The sequence below is a fragment of the Mercenaria mercenaria genome, chromosome 5 (genome assembly GCF_021730395.1).
Source record: "Mercenaria mercenaria strain notata chromosome 5, MADL_Memer_1, whole genome shotgun sequence".
NCBI classification, from domain to species: Eukaryota; Metazoa; Mollusca; class Bivalvia; order Venerida; family Veneridae; genus Mercenaria; species Mercenaria mercenaria.
In genome coordinates this window covers 83,107,852-83,131,750 of record NC_069365.1, presented here as the reverse complement: position 1 = coordinate 83,131,750, position 23,899 = coordinate 83,107,852, and the positions used below count along the sequence as shown (strand labels likewise).

At 35.9% G+C, this 23,899-nt stretch overlaps 2 protein-coding genes across 2 annotated transcripts in view; one reads left to right on the top strand and one right to left on the bottom strand.

Moving 5' to 3' along the window:
* The window catches only part of LOC123558580 (E3 ubiquitin-protein ligase HERC2-like), a 197,919-nt gene that overhangs the window by 53,537 nt on the left and 120,483 nt on the right, over positions 1-23,899 (top strand). Inside the window, exons 7-12 of the mRNA XM_053544141.1 lie at positions 9,850-10,135; positions 10,557-10,715; positions 14,271-14,474; positions 15,349-15,500; positions 15,827-16,086; positions 17,834-18,005. Of these exons, the coding sequence (XP_053400116.1) occupies positions 9,850-10,135; positions 10,557-10,715; positions 14,271-14,474; positions 15,349-15,500; positions 15,827-16,086; positions 17,834-18,005 (1,233 nt within the window). The remainder of the gene's footprint in view (positions 1-9,849; positions 10,136-10,556; positions 10,716-14,270; positions 14,475-15,348; positions 15,501-15,826; positions 16,087-17,833; positions 18,006-23,899) is intronic.
* LOC128557184 (uncharacterized) lies at positions 381-4,007 on the bottom strand. Its single transcript, XM_053544142.1, has one exon. It carries the CDS (start codon positions 3,947-3,949, stop codon positions 2,078-2,080), a length of 1,872 nt encoding a protein of 623 aa, XP_053400117.1. The 5' UTR covers positions 3,950-4,007; the 3' UTR covers positions 381-2,077.

The following is a 23,899-nucleotide window of genomic DNA, read 5'->3' as shown; positions in this document are numbered from 1 at the left end:
GACAGAGAGATCAGAAATCAGATACAGGCTTGTCCGGCTAACTTAGCCTAGCTCGTTGCGAATAGACAGCCTGGTTCTTTAACGTGCCCAGTGTATAGCACTGATACACACAAGGATTGCTTATATAGTTGTCATCTTATCAGTCAATAAATCTACATGCACATTAAGTGTTCACACATGATGTTTACATAATAGGAGTAAGTAAGTGTAATATATAGTGACCAGACCAAAAGGACAATCAGTTATGAACTGGTTCTTGCAAAATCGCCCCGTGTAGGCTGTGATATTCAGTTACAGAAAATAAGGACGAGTTTTACATGTACACTTGTTTGACATTTCAACCACCATTAATCCTTCATGTCTGATGAAGGTCTCTGATTGAATCAGTGTTACCCCTACCCTGTTAGTTTGCTAGGGATGGAAAAGGTCTTATGCTAGTACCATCCCAGTCAGCTTGAAGGCAGTTAAAGGTTCTATGAAAGGGCTCTGTCTTGTTTTTGGATAAAGGGTGCTTCTAGGGTTTTTCATCCTCCATTTAAGCTATTTGACCTTAAGAAGGTCAATGCGATTTATAAACCAATAGAGGCAAGACAAAAGACAAACACACTGTGAGGAATTAAAAGAAAAATACCATTTCTAAGATTATAATTTTATTAAGACTCAGTTCAATTCCATTCAAATACAAATTTATTCTGATACAAGATACAGATAATTGTACATGTAGAATGTATAGATAAAAACATATCACGGCTAATTGGTAAAAAAATGAAGAAGATATAAAGATCCCTACAGAACGGTAAGGATTGTGTTTTAAGCTGTATTGTGCATGTACTCAGATACCCAAGAAATTGTAAACACTCCAAAAATATTGACGGAACTATCATACTGAATTTTGATAAGTCACAGACTATCTTTTGCACGGGTGGTAAACGCGCAATCCATGAAAGTTTCTGACCTCATATGCCTAATCTGAGGACATCTGATGCTTTTTATGATAACTCAACTATTATAATAAAGTAACGAATATCAAAATTATTTACTTCAGATCCTGCTTACGGGAACATAATTGACAAAAAATCATCGGGAATGGGGTTGCGCACTGGGAATGGAGTTGCTCGTATACATCATAACGTATATAATGTCTATGCGAAACTCCATTCCCGGGGCGCAACCCCATTTTCTGATTATTTTTTGCCAATCTTTCCCCCAAAAGCAACATTTCATTCAGGTGTATGTAATATTCATGACTGTTTTACACGTGTTTGATCATTTCCAGAAAGAAGACACAAGAGTTAGAAAATTTGCATTTTTCATGATTCCATGCTTTTTTGACAGCTCGAGCCACAAGGTTTTCGTGATAACAGAGCTGATTCTTAAATTAGTAAGTTGGTATTTCACACATACGCTCTTTATTCATTTTTGTGTCGAATAGCATTTTGCTTTTTTTCGAAAGCACTCGTAAATGTGTCATTATTAACAAAAACCCACCTACCTTGATTTTGTATATATTGATGCGCAACACCAGCACCGGAAGTTGTGCAACCCATTTTTAGCGTATTCCCAGTGGAAATTGGATTGCGCGTTTACCACCCGTGTTTTGTATTGTGTGTATGGAAGCATGACCATGAAAGTACTTATATATATCATTATATCTAAACTTAATATTCCTAGGTAAGGTTTATTAGTATCCTGCCTGTGTTTCATGGGAGTGGACTTGGCAGTTTGCTGCCTGTCTCAAGCTGTTCATACAATATGATTAACAGTGCCCTTTCAATTACTAGAGTAATTGTTCTTCATATTTTAACTTTACTTCAAAATTTAATAAGTAAGTGTTATAAAGTTGTGATAAGCATCTAGCCCACACCAGTATATCCAGCAGAATTATGGCCCTTGAATAGGTCATAAGTGTTGTAGTTGACAGTGTCTGCTCAGTAAATAGAGTATTTCAAAAGCCAAAAATAATTTGCTGAGAACATCTCTTGCACACTTGTTCATATTTATAAAATATTACAGTATACTAGCTTGATCTATATGGACATTTGAATAAGAATTTACTATCTGTCAGAACTCATTACCTTTAATTCCAACAGAAGGAAGGTTTTATTTTGAGATAACTGAAATTTGACTTTAAATGATATTTTGTGCACTTGTTTTCAGAATGGGACTTGAAAATGTCTTTGAGATAACCTGAATTTGAGATTTGCAATGTTAGAGTGTATAAAAAATATGGAAATCTCTTTGAATTGATTTTGAATACTTGTATTGAATTACTCAGTTGAGATCTGAGATATAGGATACTCTCCCTTCCATCGTAAGTGATACTATTTGGGAGATATATACCATGGCTTTCATTTAGAATTTCATACCCATATTTGAGGTCAGCAGATATGTAAAAAATATTATGAGAGAAATATCCACACACAAAGAGATTCCCATTGCTATCCACTGTCATTGCAGAAGGATTACTTAGGGTGTCATTTCTAAACCAATTTACAACTTTCCCTTCTGTTGTGTAACTTATTATTAATGAATCCTCATTGTATGATATGTATATATTTTTCCCATTAGGGCTAATGGTTATACCACCAGCTACAAAATGTATGATAAAACTGTCGAGTTTATTTCCTTTATCATCAAATATTTTTATTATTCTAGAGCTTCCTCCAAAGGTTGAACATATAACAAATAGTTTTCCTAGTCGGTACTGAATAAACTTGCAGTTTTTACCCACATCTATATATTTTACAACTTCCCAAGAAAAATCAGATTGACTGCAAGAAACACTCCGGATTTCTACATTACCAGTAAATGTTACTGCAACCATATCATCTCTAACTCTTGTGATTTCCTTAAGTTGAGATTGATGAATTTGGCTGATCCAGTTACTGTTTTTTGGATTGTAAACATGAACTATTTCTCTATTTGGCTCAGAAATTAACAAACAGTGTTCAGAAAGGTAGAATATTTGCTTGATGTCGAAAGATACTTCTATATTAGACAATTTTTCCACTGTAATGTGTGTACTTCCTGTTAGCATCACACAAAATATAAATGACAAGGTAAGAAACAGAATGTCATTCCATTGGTTCCATTTAATAACTTTCACAATTTTAAAAGGTTCAGCGATCACTTTTCCAAACCTTTCAGGCTTTAACTTTTGAGTAGCAAGTTGGTATCTGAACTTGCATACCTCCTGTTCAAGATGAGTCTTAGTTCCGCTTAGCTTTTCCTTAATCTGTTTCCTTTCCTCTTTCATGCGTTTTGTTTGTAGAAATAATTTACACTTTCGAGAAGAATTCTTCAGCTCTTCTGTCTCAGTCTTCAGATTATTAATGTCTTCCTTCAGAAGATCCTTTGATTTTTCTTCCTTATCAAGTAGATTTTTATTTGCAGTATGAACTTTTCCAATCTCTTGTTCGAAGTTATCAAATATTTTTTCCACTTCTTCTTTTTGTTTTCTTAGTACAGATATGGCATCTGCATTATATTGTTCATTCTTTTGCCTGCCATTGCCTAAAAGTAGTTCTGTATCTGCTACTTCCTTTTCAAGAAGATCTAGAGAATTTTTGAAGTTACTGAATTCTTTCCCTTCCTCAAAGTCTAAAGCTAGTTTTGGTAGGTGATGTACTTCTTCACATTGTTTGTGGAAGCCTGTTTTGCAAATAGAACAGGCAGTTTCTTCACAAGAAAGGCAGTAGAATTTAACCAGTTCTTCAGGATGTTGTTCACATTTCTCGAGATAGACATCTGAAGGCATACTGTCTTTATCCGCTGTCACATGATCTGGTAGAAATGTGCGATGATATCTAAGGCATGTAGCACAGAAATATTTGACACAGTCCACACAAAATCCTTCTGCAGGCTGGTTCTTATTTCCATGTTCGGAACAATGTTCACAAAACATTTCTACAACTTCCTCAGATTGTCTAGATATTTCAAACTCGGCCATTTTATGTTGTAAATTTTCAGTTTAACCTTGACCTGATAAACCGTTGAAAGGATTTTTATCTGCCTTTATCTTACATTGTTTGAACAGTGTGTTATCAGTGCAAACAGATCTTAAAACTGCAGAAAACATGGATTATGAAACATTCTGTTTTGAATGATTTATTCTTTATGAAAACACAAGGTTAAATGAATTTTTCACAACACTTTAGTTCAAATCAGTTATCAGAAATAATGAATAACTTACATTGTAACTTTTTTTTTTATAATTGACCATAGGGAAAAATCAAGACAACTTTTCTATGGTGCAACTTAGATGTTATACTTTCAAATTTTAGGTGTATTTTAATGTATCTCTTCCTGGTAAGAAGTTTTTGTGGACTTAGAAAAACAAAATATAGATTTCTTGTGGACTTACTTCCCTTGTGGACTTAGAAAAAACAAAATATAGATTTTCTTGTAGACTTACTTCCCTTTGTTGCTACTATATAAAAAAAAAACTTATTCTATTCTTGAAACTTTTCTTAACCTGGTTGTTAGAATTAGATATGTCATTGCCAGGCTTACTGTCTACCAAACTTATACAGAATATGTTTTAATGTAACATCTACATGACAGGCATATATTGTGACATTCTGGCACTCTTGTTTTTAAATGACTGATATCTATTAAAAAAATAAAGCTACTCAGAGTTTGGGATTGGGTGGTGGGAGCATGCTGGTTGCACTCTTTTGAGTCTGCTGTTGTAAATTGAATGTTTAACATAGTTAATTAATGTTGTACTTACTGGTTACTCCATATTTTGTAGAAGTTAAAAAGGCATGACTTCCATTACTGCCTGGAAGGTGCATGGTAATGGTGCCTGCAATAGATTTGAGGTCTGTGTCTTCTTATTTCATTAACCGCAGGAATTTTAAAGGCAACTCTTGTATATTTTGGTCTTGGGGATTTAAAGATTTATAATTTTTTATGCGTTACACAAAAATTTATTTGATCTTACAGTCTTTCAAGCTGTTGTTTATTTGGCATAAACTAGCTGTATATACTTTGATACTGAATGATTGTGAAAAGGTAAAAATGTTGTGCACAGCTTAGAAGATACGCAGTGTTTTCAAAATTGATGATGACTGTACGGTGTTAATGTTTTTCTTTAAACCCTTCGCAAGAAGGCATGAGAGAGGTGTATTTCTTTCTGCCCATTCCTCTGACCAGCACACTTTTTTGTCCGTTTCAAAAATTAGAAACTGCTTGATACAATAAAACAACACCTAAAACACCAGTAGTCATCATAAGTTTTATGTAAATAAACAAAATTACATTAATTAGTGATTTGCACAAATAAACTGTAACAGTTTGAGAAAAAAATGTTATAAAATTATAGCAGATGTGTGGTCATTTCTTCTCATTTTGTTGTTGATAATGAAATATCATTTTATTGCAAAATTACAATAAGTAAGAACATCCCAACACATTTTATAAGATGATGTCTTCCTTATTTTAATGTCATAAAAGATCTTAAGTATTTACATAACCAAATAATAGTGTGCCTATTTCCAAAGAAAATATAAATTTTTTGATAGAGGAAGAACTTGCATTTTTCATATTAATTTTTCAGACATTTTCAGATGTATCACCACATGTTAATACCAAACCACTGTCCTTCATCCGTTTCTCTCACTTTCTCCTTTTCTACTGTCAATTTTCCAAATTTTTCAATCTTTATGTTCTCTTCGACCACCTCATATTTGTATTTGTGTATTTCTTTTTTTGCAATATCATTTTCTAGCTCTTGTAAGCTTCCTTTAATGTTTTCAGTTTCTGGAATTGCTTTCTTCATTTCCGTAAATAATTTTATTCTTGATGTAGACATCTTCTTATTCTCTATGTCTGACTTCACTGTCAGGAACTTATTTTTCAGCAGTGTGATCTTTTCTACATCTTTTTCAACTGCCAACTTATCAACAGTTTCAAGTATATTGATTTCTTTTTCCATTTGATCAAACAGGGCATTAATTTCTTTTCTTTGTCTCTTTATAACAGACTTGGCATCACTATTATAATATTGGATTTTTCTCATGCTGTTATTCAATGCTGTTTCCAGGTCGTCAATGTCTTTTCCTAATGCTTCTAAAGATTTTTCAAAATTTCTAAATTCTTTACTCTTCTCAAAGTCTGTGACATACTTGATGAGATGGTAAAACCTCCAGCACCTTCTATGTTGTGAGGAACACTTTGAGCAGGCAAACATGTTACAACTTCGGCAGTAATATTTAATTAGCATAGTAGGATGTTCAGAACAGGTTTCTGGACAGAAATCCTTAGGCATATCTTCTTTGTCCAGTATTTTATGCTTGCGATTGTTTACTCTATGATGATCCAGACATATTTCACAGAAGTACGTCACACACACTGTACAATATCCTTCTGCAGGGATGTTCCGTCTTCCCCGATCGTTACAAAATTCACAAAATATTTCTGTTACTTCGTCCGAATCCTTGTCCATATTAGACATTTTGCTCTGTTTTTTATGTCAGTGAAGTTTTAAGGAGCTTATAGGTAAATATTATATATTGCACTCAAGGTAATCATTACACATTTATATGATTGTAGGTGAATACATGAGTGAGCAAACAGTTAATGTTTAATTTAAATCTTATAATAATTATCTAATCTGTTAAAAGTTTATATTGCTTGTTTAAAGACACACCACAAAATAACTGTATTCTTTTGTATTTCCATGATGGTAATTATACATAGTTTGCATGAATAAATTGAGAAATGACAAGTATATGGTTACAAACTGACAGTGACATATATAAGGCCAAGGCAATGTGTTTATTGTCTCAATATATTGTTAAATTAATGTAATAGTATGCACAGTACTAGGTGAGTTTAGATCACACTTTGTATCTACAGTCTAAGATATTTATTATTCTGTGTTTTTAAAACTATACTGAAAAGAGAATGAAATGAATAAGTTCAGTATTATCAGAATTATTTGCATGAAGTTCATGTGGGAGGAAAAAGTAGGTCACTAGGTTGTGATGGGTCTTTAAGATATTTGAAATGCATTAACAGGCTTTGCGATATCAGTTAAAAAAGCCTTGTATGGACTACAGTGCTACATGCATTAGCAGTTACCTGTATATTAGGATCACCTATATACATATATATCGCATCTCTGCTTAGAACAGTCATCAATAGAACTGACTGTGGGAATTTATCAAATGAACCTTTATATAAAGTGACCCTGTCTAATGTGATCAGCATATAGCCAGAAATTCATGCAAATCATCCAAATGTGCTATGATAGTAACTAACAGTCAACACAGTTAGAATTCGTAATGAAATTGCAATACGCCAGCAAAACATAACAAAAGTTTAGCGATAATTTCTTTTTCCTTTTTTATGCCCCCGAAGGGAGGCATATAGTTTTTGAACCGTCTGTCGGTCTGTCAGGATGTCAGTCTGTGTGTCCGCAATTTTCGTGTCCGGTCCATATCTTTGTCATCTATGGATGGATTTTCAAATAACTTGGCATGAATGTGTACCACAGTAAGACGACATGTCGCGCGCAAGACCCAGGTCCGTAGCTCAAAGGTCAAGGTCACACTTAGACGTTAAAGGTCATTTTTCATGATACTGCATTCGTGTCCGGTCCATATCTTTGTCATCGATGGATGGATTTTCAAATAACTTGGCATGAATGTGTACCACAGTAAGACGACATGTCGCGCGCAAGACCCAGGTCCGTAGCTCAAAGGTCAAGGTCACACTTAGACGTTAAAGGTCATTTTTCATGATAGTGCATTCGTGTCTGGTCCATATCTTTGTCATCCACGGATGGATTTTCAAATAACTTGGCTTGAATGTGTACCACAGTAAGATGATGTGTGGCGCGCAAGACCCAGGTCCGTAGCTCAAAGGTCAAGGTCACACTTAGACGTTAAAGGTCATATTTCATGATAGTGCATTGATGGGTGTGTCCGGTCCATATCTTTGTCATTCATGCATGGATTTTAAAATTATTGGGCATGAATGTGTACCACAGTAAGACGACGTGTCGTGCGCAAGACCCAGGTCCGTAGGTCAGAGGTCCTAAACTCTAACATCGGCCATAACTATTCATTCAAAGTGCCATCGGGGGCATGTGTCATCCTATGGAGACAGCTCTTGTTTTTTTCTTTTTTTGAAAAAAAAAAATCTTTTTTAAAATTGTGAATGCACCTGTTTAATAAAGAAAAATAGGCCTGTGAGTTAATTTTTTTTTAAACAAGACTTCATCCTTTCTGAAATATGGAATTAACACTTTTCAGAGGGTTATATCTTCTAGGCTTGTCATAATGAAATGTTTTTGTTTTAGCAACCAATCTTTTAAGCATTATTTCTCCAGGGTGCATTAAAGAAAGGTTAATTGCAAACTGTTTACATCTATTTGAATAAATTTATACAGCCAAGGATATTTATTCTTCATCCTTGATATAACATAGACATATAATAGAAATCAACTGCAGATTTGTCTTATGAATGGAAATTTTTTATCTGTTTCATTGATAATAATTATATTAATGAAATGAGCCGCACCATGAGAAAACCAGCATAGTGGCTTTGCGACTAGCATGGATCCAGACCAGCCTGCGCAGTCTGGGCAGGATCCCTGTTGTTCGCTAATGGTTTTGCTATTTGCAATAGACTTTGAAAGCGAACAACATGGATCCTGACCAGACTGTGCGGATGCGCAGGCTGGTCTGGATCCATGCTGGTCGCAAAGTCACTATGTTGGTTTTCTCATGGCGTGGCTCAACTGTTACTTTCAAAACATTTATAATACTAATTATTGGTGATTTGAACATTGATTTACTTTCTAAAAACACTGTTGCAAATAATTGGATTAATCTAAATGACAACTTTAATCTAAAACAAGTAGTTGATAAGCCAACAAGAATTACTCAAACAACATCTACTCTAATAGATCATGTTTATACCAACATTCCATATCATATAAAGAATATATCTAGTGATCATTTACCAGTCGCATTACAAGGAAAACATCAACACAATCAGATGGTCCAATGCACAAAATTATTTCATACAGAAATACAAAGTACTTCAATCAGGAACAATTTTTACGGGATTTGCAATACCAACCATGGAACACTATTGACATTTTTGATGATCCAAATGATGCTTTGGATTACTTCACAAAGTTATTTCTTTCTACCCTTGATAATCATGCACCTATGAAAACACGCCGTGTTAAACACACAAATCAGCCAAACTGGTTTTCTAATGAAATACGAACAGCAATTAAACAAAGAGATTATTACAAAGGTAAGGGAGATTATGAACAGTATAAAATTTGGCGAAACAAGGTAAAACTTATTATTAAACATTCAAAGAAATCTTTTTTTTAAAGAAACTATCAACAACAAACACAAAAAAGATCCTTCAGTTGACAATAACATACACAATGATACGTGAAATATGTCCAAACATTTTTGAGTAAACAGTTTCGGTCCCATATTCCCATGACAGATGGAACATGTTATTGGTTCAAATCACATTGGTAGAACATTACAAGTTTTCACATAATTATAAAGTTTCATTTATTAGTTTAAGAGATACTGATCTTTATCATAAAGTTAAAGAGTTTGATGGTTAGCATTTATCTTTTGGCAATAAGCATTAGCTACTTGACATTTATTGGCATGTACCATTTAGTATGTGGCACATAGCATTTGGTATGTAGCGTTTAGCAGTAAGTAGTTAGCATTTATGATTAAGTAACTGGCATTTAGCATAAAATATTTGTTAACTGCCATTTTGGCAGTTATATATTATATGGATATCTGATGTGCAATACTTGTTACAATCTGTGAATTTCTATACCATTTCTCATTACAGAGATGTAAACTCGTCCAGTGGAGCGACCGGAAAGACCCCAGTTCCTGTGCAGGATCAGCAAACAGCCCTTGCGCTTATTCTCGAATTAGCAGTGCAGCGGGGAACTTTAAACCATGTATTGAACTGTGTCTTACTGCTCCTCAATCTGTGGAACAACAGCCGCCATGATTTTGACAACCGTGTTAGTTGTAACCTATACAGTGCCCCGCTTATACCATTGTTGAAAAGATTTCAGAGCATACAGTGTGCCAAATCGCGAGTCCTAGAGCCATCAAAATGGGACGAGGTATTTATATTTCTTTGCAGCATTTTCTACTAAACATGTAAAAAGATAAAACTCAAGAAAATTGATTGAATGTAAGAAATTTGTCTGTCTGTCTGTCTCTTAGAAAATTCGTCCTGTCAAGGCTCAAGTCCTCATGCATTGTATAAAGCTACTTAATTCTGTTTCATCAAAATTAGTTTCAGTCTTTTAGAGATGTGACTTGCATTAAATTTTGCCCAGTCAGTGACTTTATTGGTCGGAATGGTCATTCGCATGCATAATAATAATTTATTTTGAAAATGCATTTCTATTACCAGTCTTGAGGCCTTTTGACTGTAATTTCAAAGTGATTCTTAAAGAAAAAAAGGAAAGGAAAAAATAGTGTATAAAGAATGCTGTTGTTGAATAGGTGGTTGGAATACTTTTGTCCTTCCCATTTCAGAGCAACTACTATGTAAGCCCAACAGAATGTTTTCTACGTTACCTGACTTACCCAGAAGATGCAAGTTTGGCAGTAGACCTCCGTATGAGTGCTGTGGTAGTAATGTCACACCTGGACAGACTGTGTCAACCCTACCTTCCACTCACTGCCTCACAGAAGGTAAGTGTTGGGTGATTTTATATGATGTCATATTTTATGACAAAAAAGCTGGGTAGTAGACCTTATATGTGTAAATGTAAGTACAATATTTTGTTAATCCCCCGCCGTGGCGGAGGGATTATAGGAATGGTCTGCATCTGTCCTTCCGTCCTTCCGTCCTTCCGTCCGTCTTTCTGTCCGTCCTTCCGTCCGTAACAAAGTCGTGTCCGGTCCATATCTCCTAAACCCCTCGAAGGATTTTCATGAAACTTGGGTCAAATGATCACCTAATCAAGACGATGTGCAGAACCCATGAGTCAGCCTTGTCGGTTCAAGGTCAAGGTCACAACTCGAGGTCAAAGGTTTGAGCCTGCCATTTTGTGTCCGCTCTATATCTCATAAACCCCTTGAAGGAATTTTATAAAACTTGGGTCAAATGATCACCTCATCAAGGCGATGTGCAGAACCCATGAGTCAGCCATGCCGGCTCAAGGTCAAGGTCACAACTCAAGGTCAAAGGTTTGAACCTTCCATTTTGTGTCCGCTCTATATCTCTTAAACCCCTTGAAGGAATTTTATAAAACTTGGGTCAAATGATCACCTCATCAAGACGATATGCAGAACCCATGAGTCAGTCATGCCGGCTCAAGGTCAAGGTCACAACTTAGGGTCAAAGGTTTGAACCTTCCATTTTGTGTCCGCTCTATATCTTCTAAACCCCTTGAAGGATTTTCATCAAACTTGGGTCAAACGATCACCTCATCAAGGCGAAGTGCAGACCTTATGAGTCAGCCATGTCGGCTCAAGGTCAAGGTCACAACTGAAAGTCAAAGGTTTGAGCCTTCCATTTCGTGTCCGCTCTATATCTCCTAAACCCCTTGAAGGAATTTTATAAAACTTGGGTCAAATGATTACCTCATCAGAACGATGTGCAGAAATTATGAGTCAGCCATGCCAGCTCAAGGTCAAGGTCACAACTAAGGGTCGAAGGTTTGAGCCTTCCATTTGGTGTCCACTCTGTATCTCCTTAACCCCTTGAAGGATTTTCATCAAACTTGGGTCAAATGATCACCTCATCAACAACTCATGAGTCAGCCATGTCAACTCAAGGTCAAGGTCACAACTGAAGGTCAAAGGTTTCAGCTCTGTATCTCCTAAACCCCTTGAAGGATTTTCATGAAACTTTGGTCAAATGATCACCTCATCAAGACGTTGTGCAGAATTAATGAGTCAGCCATGTCAGTTCAAGGTCAAGGTCACAGCTAAAATCAAAGGTTTTACCCTTTCACTATCCATAGCAGTGGCGGGGGATTTAGCTGTCTTTCAGACTGCCTTGTTTTAATGTAAGTAAGCAAGCAGCCAATGGAGGTGACACAATCTGGCTGCTTAAGCCAACTTGAAGTTACAATCTGGCTGCTTAAGTCAACTTGAAGTTACAATCTGGCTGCTTAAGTCAACTTGAAGTTACAATCTGGCTGCTTAAGCCAACTTGAAGTTACAATCTGGCTGCTTAAGCCAACTTGAAGTTACAATCTGGCTGCTTAAGTCAACTTGAAGTTACAATCTGGCTGCTTAAGCCAACTTGAAGTTACAATCTGGCTGCTTAAGCCAACTTGAAGTTACAATCTGGCTGCTTAAACCAACTTGAAGTTACAATCTGGCTGCTTAAGCCAACTTGAAGTTACAATCTGGCAGCTTTAACCAACTTGAAGTTACAATCTGGCTACTTAAGCCAACTTCAAATTACAATCTGGCTGCTTAAGCTAACTTGAAGTTACAATCTGGCTGCTGTCACACTCTGGCTGTTTAAGGAGGTAGGTTACCTTCATATTTGTATGTGCGCATGTCCAACCGGAAGCTAACGTGACGATTTACGACGACGTTTACGACAAACTAAATGTGTTTGTATATTCATTCTTCTGAAAACAAATCATGAACCTGTCTTCGATCTGATGCCTTATGGCTTAATAATGCAGAAATAATGAATAAATTGCCGCAGAAACGCTTCAAAAACAATGTTGCTTTAAAATGACGTCATTGGCGTCATGACGTTACGTGTCAGTTACCGCGCTAAATTAATAGCTTTTATCTTGAAAGTACGTAATTCTGTGCATTTACTTTATTTCAACTATTTTCAAATAACCATTATTTGCTGAAATATTTTTATGAGTCTATTGCTCTGAATAATAATCAATATTTTGCTTCTTTTGTGTAGTTATATTGAAATGTTATGAGGAATGTAAGAAAATGGACGATGGTAATCAATTTATTTGGAATATAGTTGGGTGAAAGGTTACTTGTTACGGCCATTTTCAAATAAAAAATCTAGCAGTTTGACTTGTAATACCTATTTTTCAGGTTCCGTTGATAATTTGTTACTTATATACTTAAATTAAGGTCTAAAATTGTTCAAATTTCAGTAGAAAATTGTGGTTTCTTGAATTAAATTGATGTTACCATGGAAACGAAGCCCGTGACCTATATATCTAAATGTGAAATTCAATAGCGTTGACACTGGTCTATTTAAGAAACACAGCTTCGGCTTTTTATTTTCATTTCAACAATATCCATGAGAATAAAAACAGCATGCTGAACGATTTTTCCATGAAAAATGCCAGACGAAGGGTACTGCTGTAAGTATTCTAAGCTGTGAAATTTGTTTGAATAAATGCAAATAACACGAAACTTACTTACGTTAGAAATAATATGTTTTAAAGCTACATTAACTAGAAAGATAATCTTATTCAATATTTTTTTATAAGAAATTACTACAAAAAGCAAGATATAAGCTATTTTAAACATCTCTGTTGCCATGGTTACTTTAAACTTTGAGAAAAATAGGGTACCATGTAAAGTGCTTGGTATTTTGCTGATAATATTACCCAAATATTCCATGTTGGTCATTAACAGAATGGCACTGAAGCCTTCGAAAACCCGTATTTTTATACAAAGTAGTTTAAAAATGAGAGAAAATGCGTTACCATGGAAACACGAGCCCCGCGACATATACATTTTAAGCTTATATTAGAAAGCTAACGTGCATACTAGTAAAATTATCAATTATGCAGACTTTTACGGATATCAATGAAACTAAAATACACTGAAAAGTGTTAAATATCCGTATTTTCCTTCTTCTTTCAATATGAAATACCTTTGGAGGGTCATGTTCTTCAAACCTGGATAAAAACTGAACTTGAAGAGACAGAGACAAACGAAATTGAGATTGTAGCAGTTAAAACTTCATATTACACGAAATACAAAAAAATGCTGCGGTTCAACTAATTTGAATTTACCCTTGTAACAAGGTAACCTACCTCCTTAAGCCAACTTGAAGTTAAAAAAAAGTCATTTTGCAAAGCTGACTTGCTGCTTAAGGCAATTGGTTGCTTAAAACAGGTGGTTACTTAATCTGAAGAAAAAGAAGCTTATCTGAACCACTTTTTGCTATGAAAAAACAATGCCATCCAGGGAGTGAGGACTTTGATATTTTGATGTTACTAAAAATTAGTTATACAATATTCAGTAAACCATGCAGAGGTTATCATTGTTTAATACACAAAATTATTTGTGTTTTAGTGTCAGAAAACCAGTTTGATGCAGGAAGTGATTGCGTGGGGTTGGTTTGCCTGGAAAGGCGGGAATGTTAGCAGTGGACCAATCACACTGGACTTCCTAAATGATGTGGGTGGAGTCCAGCAGATTGTATGTGCTGAGAGGGTGATGACAATTCTAGCGGGAAATGGAAACGTATATCTCATTTCATATACATCAGAAGCTGCAGTGAGTTCTTTTTATATAATCTTTTTATCTATCAGTGACATACTTTCTCAGACTTGGTCTAAGCATGAAAATTAAGCAAAAAGGTGTAGGTATAAATACAGTCAAACCTGTGAACAAAGACCACTCTTCGGAACAAGCAAAAGTGGTCTTTGTTTACAGGTGGTCTTTATTCGGGGGTGGGGGAGGGGAAGGATCACATCTCAGTTAGCAATTATCATGCTGATAAAAAGTATTTTTACAGCTTCTTGCATTCTTTATGTTCTATGTATTAATTCGGCTTGTGCAAACCTGCAACTTTTCAAGCAAGCAGTAATTATTATGTTTGCTATAAGGCGAAAGTCGTGAAAATTTGGCGGATTTCAAATATTTTCAAGCCGGAACGGTCCAGCTTGGTCGTTATTGGGGGGCAAATATGACCCTTGGGAATCAGTTTGGCCGGTCGCTGGTCGCGGTCGCCAGGTGGTTGCTATTCACAGCCTTTTTATGAGCATTTTTCTATGGGGGGACCAGAGACCGGTCGTTGTCGACAGGTGGTCGCTATTCATGGGTGGTCGCTAGCACAAGTTTGACTGTATGATTGTATCATGTTAAAGTTTACTTAAAAGTTCCCATTCAGTTGCTTATGGTCACTGGATCTACCTGTATGTGCTCATCTTAGGTGCTGAAAGTAATTTCTTCATGTGACATTAGAGGTCATTAACATGTGACCTTATTATCGAGGTCAGGGTTATGTGACATCTGACACATTGTCGTTATTCCAAACTAATACTATTTTTATAGACTCTTAAGTCTTAGACAAAAACCTTGAATAAATACAGAAAATGAAAAGATGAACAATTGCATCTGAAATAGATATTTTTCTTGTCTTTTACAGTCTATGTGGATGATTGGAGGTTTTGGTGATCGTGAAGTTGTGAAACTAGCAGCCCATCCAGACGGTAAACATTACCTGGCCCTGACAAAAGATGGGGAAGTTTTGTCCTGGGGCAATGGTGATGGGGGCAGGCTTGGACATGGAGATAATATGTAAATGTTTTTGGAATTTACATTGCTTCAGTATAAGCTCCTTGTGTTTAAAATCCGCTTTTGCATTGTTCTTAGCTTTAATAATCTTGTATGTAAAAGTATATGTTCTGCATTACTTCCCTGTATAGAAATACATAATATGTTCTACCTTATTCTTAGCTTCCAATAGTCTTGTATAGCAATGTATGTGATACATTATATCAGAACTTGAGTGAATTGAATAAATGATTTCACTTTGCATTCAATAGGTATGTATACTACGATGATCATACCCATACTTATACTAAAAATCTGGAGTTTGGTTTCATCTTCTCCCTAAATTTTAGTTCTCGAGAAGAACCCACATTGATTACGGCGCTGTCTGGCAAGCAAGTTGTACATATCACCTGTGGTAGTACATACAGTGCTGCAGTCACTTCTAGTGGAGAGCTCTACACCTGGGGTAGGGGGAACTATGGTCGCCTAGGTCATGGAGGAAGTGAGGACCAGTGCGCGCCAAACCTCGTCACGGCTTTAAAAGGACATAAAGTGATAGATGTGGCTTTGGGAAGTGGTGATGCTCAATCCCTGGCAGTGACAGATACAGGTATATACAAACATTGATAAAAATGATGAAGCTTTATCTTTTGTATGTGTCCATATTTATTTGTTTGTTTTCTTCCCACAGCTGTTTAGTGTTCATTTAGCTTTAGAAACTAAACTTCCCAGGCCCAAGTGTAACAGTAGTGAATTTTGATCTCATGAACTTTGGAGCTATAAATAATGCTACAAGAAGTCTCAATAAATTATTTATATTAAATAGAAAATGAGGTTCAGGTCACTTAAGGGGCATGTAAGGATAGGCATTTCCAAGTTAAAATTCATTAACCAGGTTTGTTGAAAACCTGAGTTATTAGATTGGGGTAGATGTCGGTCGGGCGGGCGGGCGGCGGCGGCGTCAAACTGGTGTTTCCGGTCAATAACTTTTGTTTCGGTAAAGATATTTGAATAAAACTTGGTATGTATGTAGCTTATATCAAGACAAAGGCTGGGATTGATTTTGGGGTTTCTGGGGTCAAGGTCAAGGTCACTGTTACTTAAAATAGAAAAAGGGTTTCCGGTCAATAACTTTTGTTTCGGTAAAGATATTTGAATAAAACTTGGTATGTATGTAGCTTATATCAAGACAAAGGCTGGGATTGATTTTGGGGTTTCTGGGGTGAAGGTCAAGGTCACTGTTACTTAAAATAGAAAAAGGGTTTCCGGTCAATAACAACTTAGGAATGAGCTATCATGATGAAACTTGGTGTATAGAAAACTTATATAAAGTTGTAGCTTGGGATTGATTTTGGGGTTTCTTGGATCAAGGTCAAGGTCATTGTTACTAAAAATAGGGTTAGGGTTAGGTTAGGGTTAGGGTTAGCATATCTTCTACATGCATGGAGGGATTTTGATGAAAGTTGGCACAATTGTTCACCATCATGAGACGGAGTGTCGTGCGCAAGAACCAGGTCCCTAGGTCTAAGGTCAAGGTCACACTTAGAGGTCAAAGGATACAAGAATGAAAACTTTGTCCGGAGCATATCTTCTTCATGCATAGAGGGATTTTGATGTAACTTGGCACAATTATACACCATCATGAGACGAAGTGTCTTGCGCAGTTCCCTTCTTTAGAATTATTTCGCTTTGTTGTTACTATAAATAGCTTATATTGTAACTTTTTCATTACTAGACGTAGGGAAAAATCGAGACCACTTTTCTGTAGTACAACATGCATGTTACATCCAATTTTGAGGTGTATTTTGACCAATCTCTACCTGGTAATGATTTCTGTGTGGACTTACAATTTTTTTTTTTTTTTTTTTTTTTTAAGATTAACTTCCCTTAGTTGTTACTATAAATAACTTATATTGTAATTTTTTTATAATTGACCGTAGGGAAAAACCAAGACCACTTTTCTGTGGTACAACATAGTTGTTACTTTCTAATTTTAGGTGTATTTTAAGGTATCTCTACCTGGTAAGGAGTTTTTTTGTGGACTTAGAAAAACAAAAGAATTACAATTATTACTAAACAACCACAAAATTAAAATTACATCTGCAAATACAGGTGCTAGAGTAAAGAAATTTGCTGTGATGGGCGTATATTGTGACATTCTGGCACTCTTGTTTATTCTTATGAAAAGTGTTGAAAACCTGGTTTCGTGGCATTGCCGCGTTTCTTGTATTTCTACTTTCATACTGTTGTTTCTTCCCAAAAGTAATATTATGTTCCCTGTAGAATACAAAGCTGTCAAATGAATTTGAAATTTTAAAAATTGGTAACAATTAAGGATTGGACATAATTTATTACAGGTGCAGTGTATTCCTGGGGTGATGGTGACTATGGTAAACTGGGAAGAGGCGGGAGTGATGGCTGTAAAACCCCAAAAGTCATTGAGAAACTGATGGGTCAAGATGTCATTAAAGTTTACTGTGGAGCACAGTTCAGTATGGCCCTAACAAAATCAGGATCTGTGTTTTCATGGTAAGGGAAGTTGCTTTATGGAAAAATAGTTTAAAAACAAGTTGAAGTTGTTTTGATGAATTTGACACTGATATTAATAATATTTCGTTGGTTTGTAAGTCACACTGACACAGTCTATGTAAAGAAAGAAAGTAGACTAAAATAATGGAAAAGATACCTGTTTCAAAAAGGTAAAGTAACTTAGTTTTGTCTCTCCATAGTTACGTGAAATATAGAATTTTTTGCTGTACCTCTATCAGTCTGTCTGCCAGGCACAAAAGTTTGTCCGGACCAGCTCTCTAAAACTACTTTCGGGATTTCAACAAAACTTTGCAGAATGATTCAGAACCAAGGTTCCTTTTGCATATTTTAGGCATTTTCCGTTTGATTGGTTTTGTTAAGAGTGAATGACCATTTAAAGGTCATTCTTGGTATCAACAGTTAAGTGGATCTTCACCAAACTTTGTCTGAAGCATCAATGTATGGTTCTCTATTTCATTTATTCAAATGGTTCTGCTTGGTCCCTTTTAGGGGCTGCCAGAGCTTATAACAGAATAAAAAACACTTTAAATGACTTCTTCTCATGAATCACTTGATAAATCTTCATGGAACTTGGTCTGTAGCTAGCTTCTTTAAGTGACTTTTTCTATTGAACTGTTTAGCTGATCTTCATTAAACTTGGTCTGTAGCATCATGATAAGGTCCTCTTCCATATTACTCAGCATGTTAAGTTTGCACAATCATGTTTTTGAATTATTTGGGATTTCCACTCCACCCCTCCACAAAGGTTTTTTTTATAGCTCACCTGAGCCAAAGGCTCAGGGTGAGCTATTGTGATCACTCACCGTCCGACATCTCCTCATAACCCGCCAGGCTAATTTCATCCAAACTTCACGTGAATGTTCCTTCGGGGAAGCTCTACAAAAATTGTTCAAAGAATTGAATTCCATGCAGAACTCTGGTTGCCATGGCAACCAAAAGAAAAAACTTAAAAAATCTTGTTCTCAAAAACCAGAAGCCCTAGGGCTTAGATATTTGGTGTGAAGCATTGCCTAGTGGACCTCTACCAAATTTGTTCAAATCATGACCCTGGGGTCAAAATTGACCCCGACATAGAAATATCTTAAAAAATCTTCTTCTCAAAAACCAGAAGCCCTAGAACTTAGATATTTGACATGTAGCATTGCCTAGTGGACCCTGGGGTCATGATTTGACCCCGCCCCAGACGTCACTTGATTTTACATAGTAAAATCTTCAAAATTTTTCTAAAAATAAACCAGAAGGCCTAGAGCTTAGATATTTAACATGTGGCATTGCCAAGTGGACCTCTACAAAATTTGTTCAAATCATGACGCACGGGGTCAAATTGACTCCGCCCCATGGGGTTACTTGATTGTACAGTACTACATAGAAAAATCTTCAAAATTTTCTAAAAATAAACCAGAAGGCCTAGAGCTTAGATATTTGACATGTAGCATTGCCTAGTGGACCTCTACAAAATTTGTTCAAATCTTGACCCCCCAGGGTCAAATTGACCCAGCCCCAGGGGTTACTTGATTGTACATAGGGAAATCTTCATAAATTTGCTAAAAATAAACTAGAAGGCCTAGATCTTAGATATTTGATATGTAACATTGCCTAGTAGACTTCTACAAAATTTGTTCAAATCATGACCCCCGGCGTCAAATTGGCCCCCAGGGGTTACTTGATTGTACATAGGAAAATCTTCCAAAAAATGTCTAGAAATAAACTAGAAGGCCTAGAGCTTAGATATTTGGTGTGTAGCATTGCCTAGTGGATCTCTACCAAGTTTGTTCAAATTATGACCCTGGGGTCAAGATAATATAAATTATTTCCTTAAAATAATTTCATTTATTCCTCGAGACTTAAAATGTTTGTTAGTTGCTAAGGATTCGGGATTAATCGGCCTTTATTATTCAGTTGAACTGGTTCTCGTTTTATTAATACAGTACTGATGTGCATGTTCAGCGAGCCGAGAACACAGCCAGTTGTTCGATATAAAAGCAAAAAGCCCGTGCAGATTTCTCACATTGCGTCTGAAAGGGCGAATAGACCGTTATTATACACTGACAGAATCTACAGTTCTTCTACATGTCGTTCAGTAAAGATAAACTTAAAGTAATCTTAAATTGAGATGCCGCATGAACGTGTTTAGACCTAAACGACAAGGCCGGGAAAGGAAGGACGAAGGTCACAGGCAAAATGTAAGAGCAAAATCTCAACAACAGAATATCACCATAGGACGAGAGGAGAGAAAAAAAAGGGCCCGGGCCGGGAACGAGGTGCGGAATCAGATACCTCCACATGACCTTGGAGCACGAGGACCGGTAATTGTGCAAACGATATCGAGAAGGAAGAAACAGACAGTTACAAGATAATGCTGGGGGGTTGTATTATAATATTATTGATTTTTAAGTATTTTTTACATGGTTCGGGTATTTCACAAGACTGTGTCATGGTTAGAGGTAAAAATTCAAGGAGGGTGTGGCGGTGTAAGTGTATAGGTCATCTATACTAGGCTCGTCTGTATGGTCAGCATGTCTAATATTGAAAAAAAAGTTACAGTCTGTAGGAAGATGCGCAAATTAAATCTACCTTCTGTTAGTCTTACCAGTGTCTTATTGGCGGCACATCTGCTTTCCTCCCTTGAACAGATTTTCAGGGGACAATATATCAATTTGCATTATTGCCGTCAAAGGGGGCATTTAGTATCAAAACTTTTTTTGTAAGAAAGACATTTAGACTGTCTACCGACGGTCAGGCTGAAAACACTCGGGCAGAATTATTCTATATGCAGTGGTCGTAAGCGTTCATTATTTATGCGGCGACATATCTAACCAATCAGTGATAAAGTTCAGAAAATGCTTGTTACATGTACAAGTTTTTAGCATGGCGTGTGCTCGGTGGGGCAGTTTCAGTTGCGTCGGGTGATATCGCCCGCATCCTGGTCTTAAAACATAACAGACTTGGGGTGGCGATGTGTGCAGGTTAATGACGCAGCGAAACGGTTCGGCTAGTACACGTCACTGCATGTGCAATTACTTCATTAATATTCAAATTTTCCATAAAAAAGCACATACTTCGCTCCACATTCGGGAGTGTCCTGCAGTCAGTATAACTTTTCAGTGAAGTATCAAAACCCACATCCCGGGATAATTTGCAAGTAGAACATTTCAAAAGACATTTTAGGGGTCAAGATTGGGGTCGCGCCCGGAGATGAAGTTCAAATGAAATTCGTCTCAGAGCTCAAAAAAAAAAAAAGAAATATCGATATAGTTAACTTAGCAAATTCACCGGTCAAAGTAGACTATATCGCCCAAAATAACAGCTGTTAAATTTCAAAAATAGGTCAAGATCTAGTCAAGGGACTTGTCATCAAAAAACGCAAAACGCATACCGTCTAGTACGTTTAATAGTCTTCTCTGCTAACACAAACACTGGACTGACACAGAAAGTTTTTATTTTGATACAACACTTCCTTTTGAGGAATGGATAACATTGCAAAATTTGCTAGGATTTAAAGATACGCCACAAAATACCTGTATTCTTTTGTATTTCCACGACGGTAGTTTTACATGATTTGCATGAAAAGATTGAAATATACAATATTTAGTAACAAGTTGACGGTGACATAGATTAGGCCAAACAAGGCGTTTAATACTTAATACTATATTTAATCAATGTAACAATATGTACAGAAATTAGTGAAATTAAGTTAAATTTCGAACACATTGGGTTTCTTCAATGTAAATAGTCATTCTATGCTATGCTCTTAAAACTATGATGATAAGAGATTGATTGAATAAGTTTTTGCATACGAAGCTGTAAAACTCATTTATTTAAGGAAGGGCCTTGATTATCCATCATGGCTGTATATACTTGTAATTTAAGAATGATTTTCATGAAGTTTCCGTGGTTAAAAAGAAAAGGTTACTAGGTCGTGGTGGGCATTTAAGAATTTTGTGTTGAAATCAAACATGAAATCAGGCAAACAGCAGAACTATCTAGACATTTTACGGGAGGTGGTTTTGCGGCTTTAAATGTATTTAAGGATTTGATAGCAGTTGGCAAACGAAAAAACAAAGCAATAATGATTGAAATTTTGGGGTTAAAGAGCCTGATTTGTAGACCTACAGATGGTGATCCAAATTTCCCTGACCACTACACTTCAGAAAGTAAATTAAAAAAAAAAAACAAACAAAAAAACGATTGTTTCACAGAATAATTTTATTCAGGACTGCAGATGTATGGGATTGTTTCGTCTCTGCTTCATCCGGCTCATTCTGTTGATTTAGCAAGCCTATCACCACATAAGGGTTGAGATTTATTTAGATTTAACAATACTAGGATTCTTGCGATATTACAGTCGGAAATAACCCGTTTTTTTTTTTAGGACTATTTTTGGATTACCAATCAGGGTAAACAGTTGTTTTTTCTGCAAATACTTGGGGTGAAGGTTTGGATTAAAGGTCATTGGGTGTCACGCAAACTGTTGCCTGACACGGGGCATAAATGTGGCATAACTTCCGATAGAATTGTTCTAGAACTATTATATTATTCCCCATTTATCTGGGTACCGACTTGTCGAATAAAGAAATCAAATTCAGTGGCGATTATGTTTGGGTGCCTTCATATAAATATTTTATTCAAAACCAATCGCGTGCCTGGTCGTTTTAATGGCATTTGAAATGGCCTGCTTCGCCTTCAAATTGAAAAGTTCAAGACATTCTTTATTTAGAACAAAGAAGTATAAAATACACATTTTATTTCATTGGTCGGAAATCTCTACCGATTCTCTGATAATGTGTAGCACTGCTTTTAAAAGCATTTGAAATATTTCGACAATTATAACCGGGTAAAAGTATAGCCTATACTTAGTGAATACGTCATCATGTTTATTCATGACGTATGGTTTAGTGTAAGGGTTCTCATCAAAGTTTATCATACCTTACGAGCATTATTTTCATTATTTTTTTATATGAGAGTGTTTTAAAGTAATCTATTACAGGGTTGTCAAACGGAATCAAATTCATTTTTGCGGCGGTAGACATAAACCTGTTTTATTGCAGATTTATTATAACTACGAATAAAGGATGTTTACAGTTGTTTTCATATTAGCCTATTTTGGCAGGCCACCTATTCAGATTAATTAAGTGTACTGGTAGATTCAAGCGTCGGTGGGATCCGGTATTTAGAGAAGAGGCTGACCTGTCTTTACGGACAGTATTTGGTTATACGTTTAATAAATTCTAAGACAAATCAAAAGGGGATTTTATTTTGTTGAAAATACAAAACGAAACCAGTGTAGCTTGCCCATAATTCCATTAATTTAACGCGATTCTATGAAATATTAAGATACTATTTTCTTATGGGCAATATCCCCCCGAGTCAAACATTCAAAAGACCAAATAGTTCAAGCAGTTTCTGAGAAAATGTTCATCGCTACCGACGCTTTACATGCTAGAGGTTTAAATTTATGACAATTATTTCACAATTTGGACACAAATCAAATAAAACTTGTGTGTGCCAAAAGTTGATACAATTCTTCATTGATTTAGGTAAACTATTAAACAATATCCGAAATTACGAATTTTGGTGATTTGAAACTATGTATTGTACTTTTACCATGTATACACGCAAATAAAACAAATAATTTTTCATGACTACTTTTCTGTGATTCAGAAGTTCTGACGTCACAAATAACCTAACATCGAATTTTTTTTGTTAAGATCTAGTTTGCCCAAGATTTTTACGGTTAACCAAATCACACTATAATGTGTTATGCCACAGCAACTTTTTTCCCGGTAAATGTTGTTCAGATTTATGCTATTAGGGATAAGTGCATCAATACGCTTAATTAGTTTTTCCTGTACGTACTGATCATTCGTATTAGA

Coding starts and splice junctions, on each gene's coding strand:
- LOC128557184 (XM_053544142.1), bottom strand. CDS start 3,949: ATGGCCGAGTTTGAAATATCTAGACAATCTGAGGAAGTTGTAGAAATG.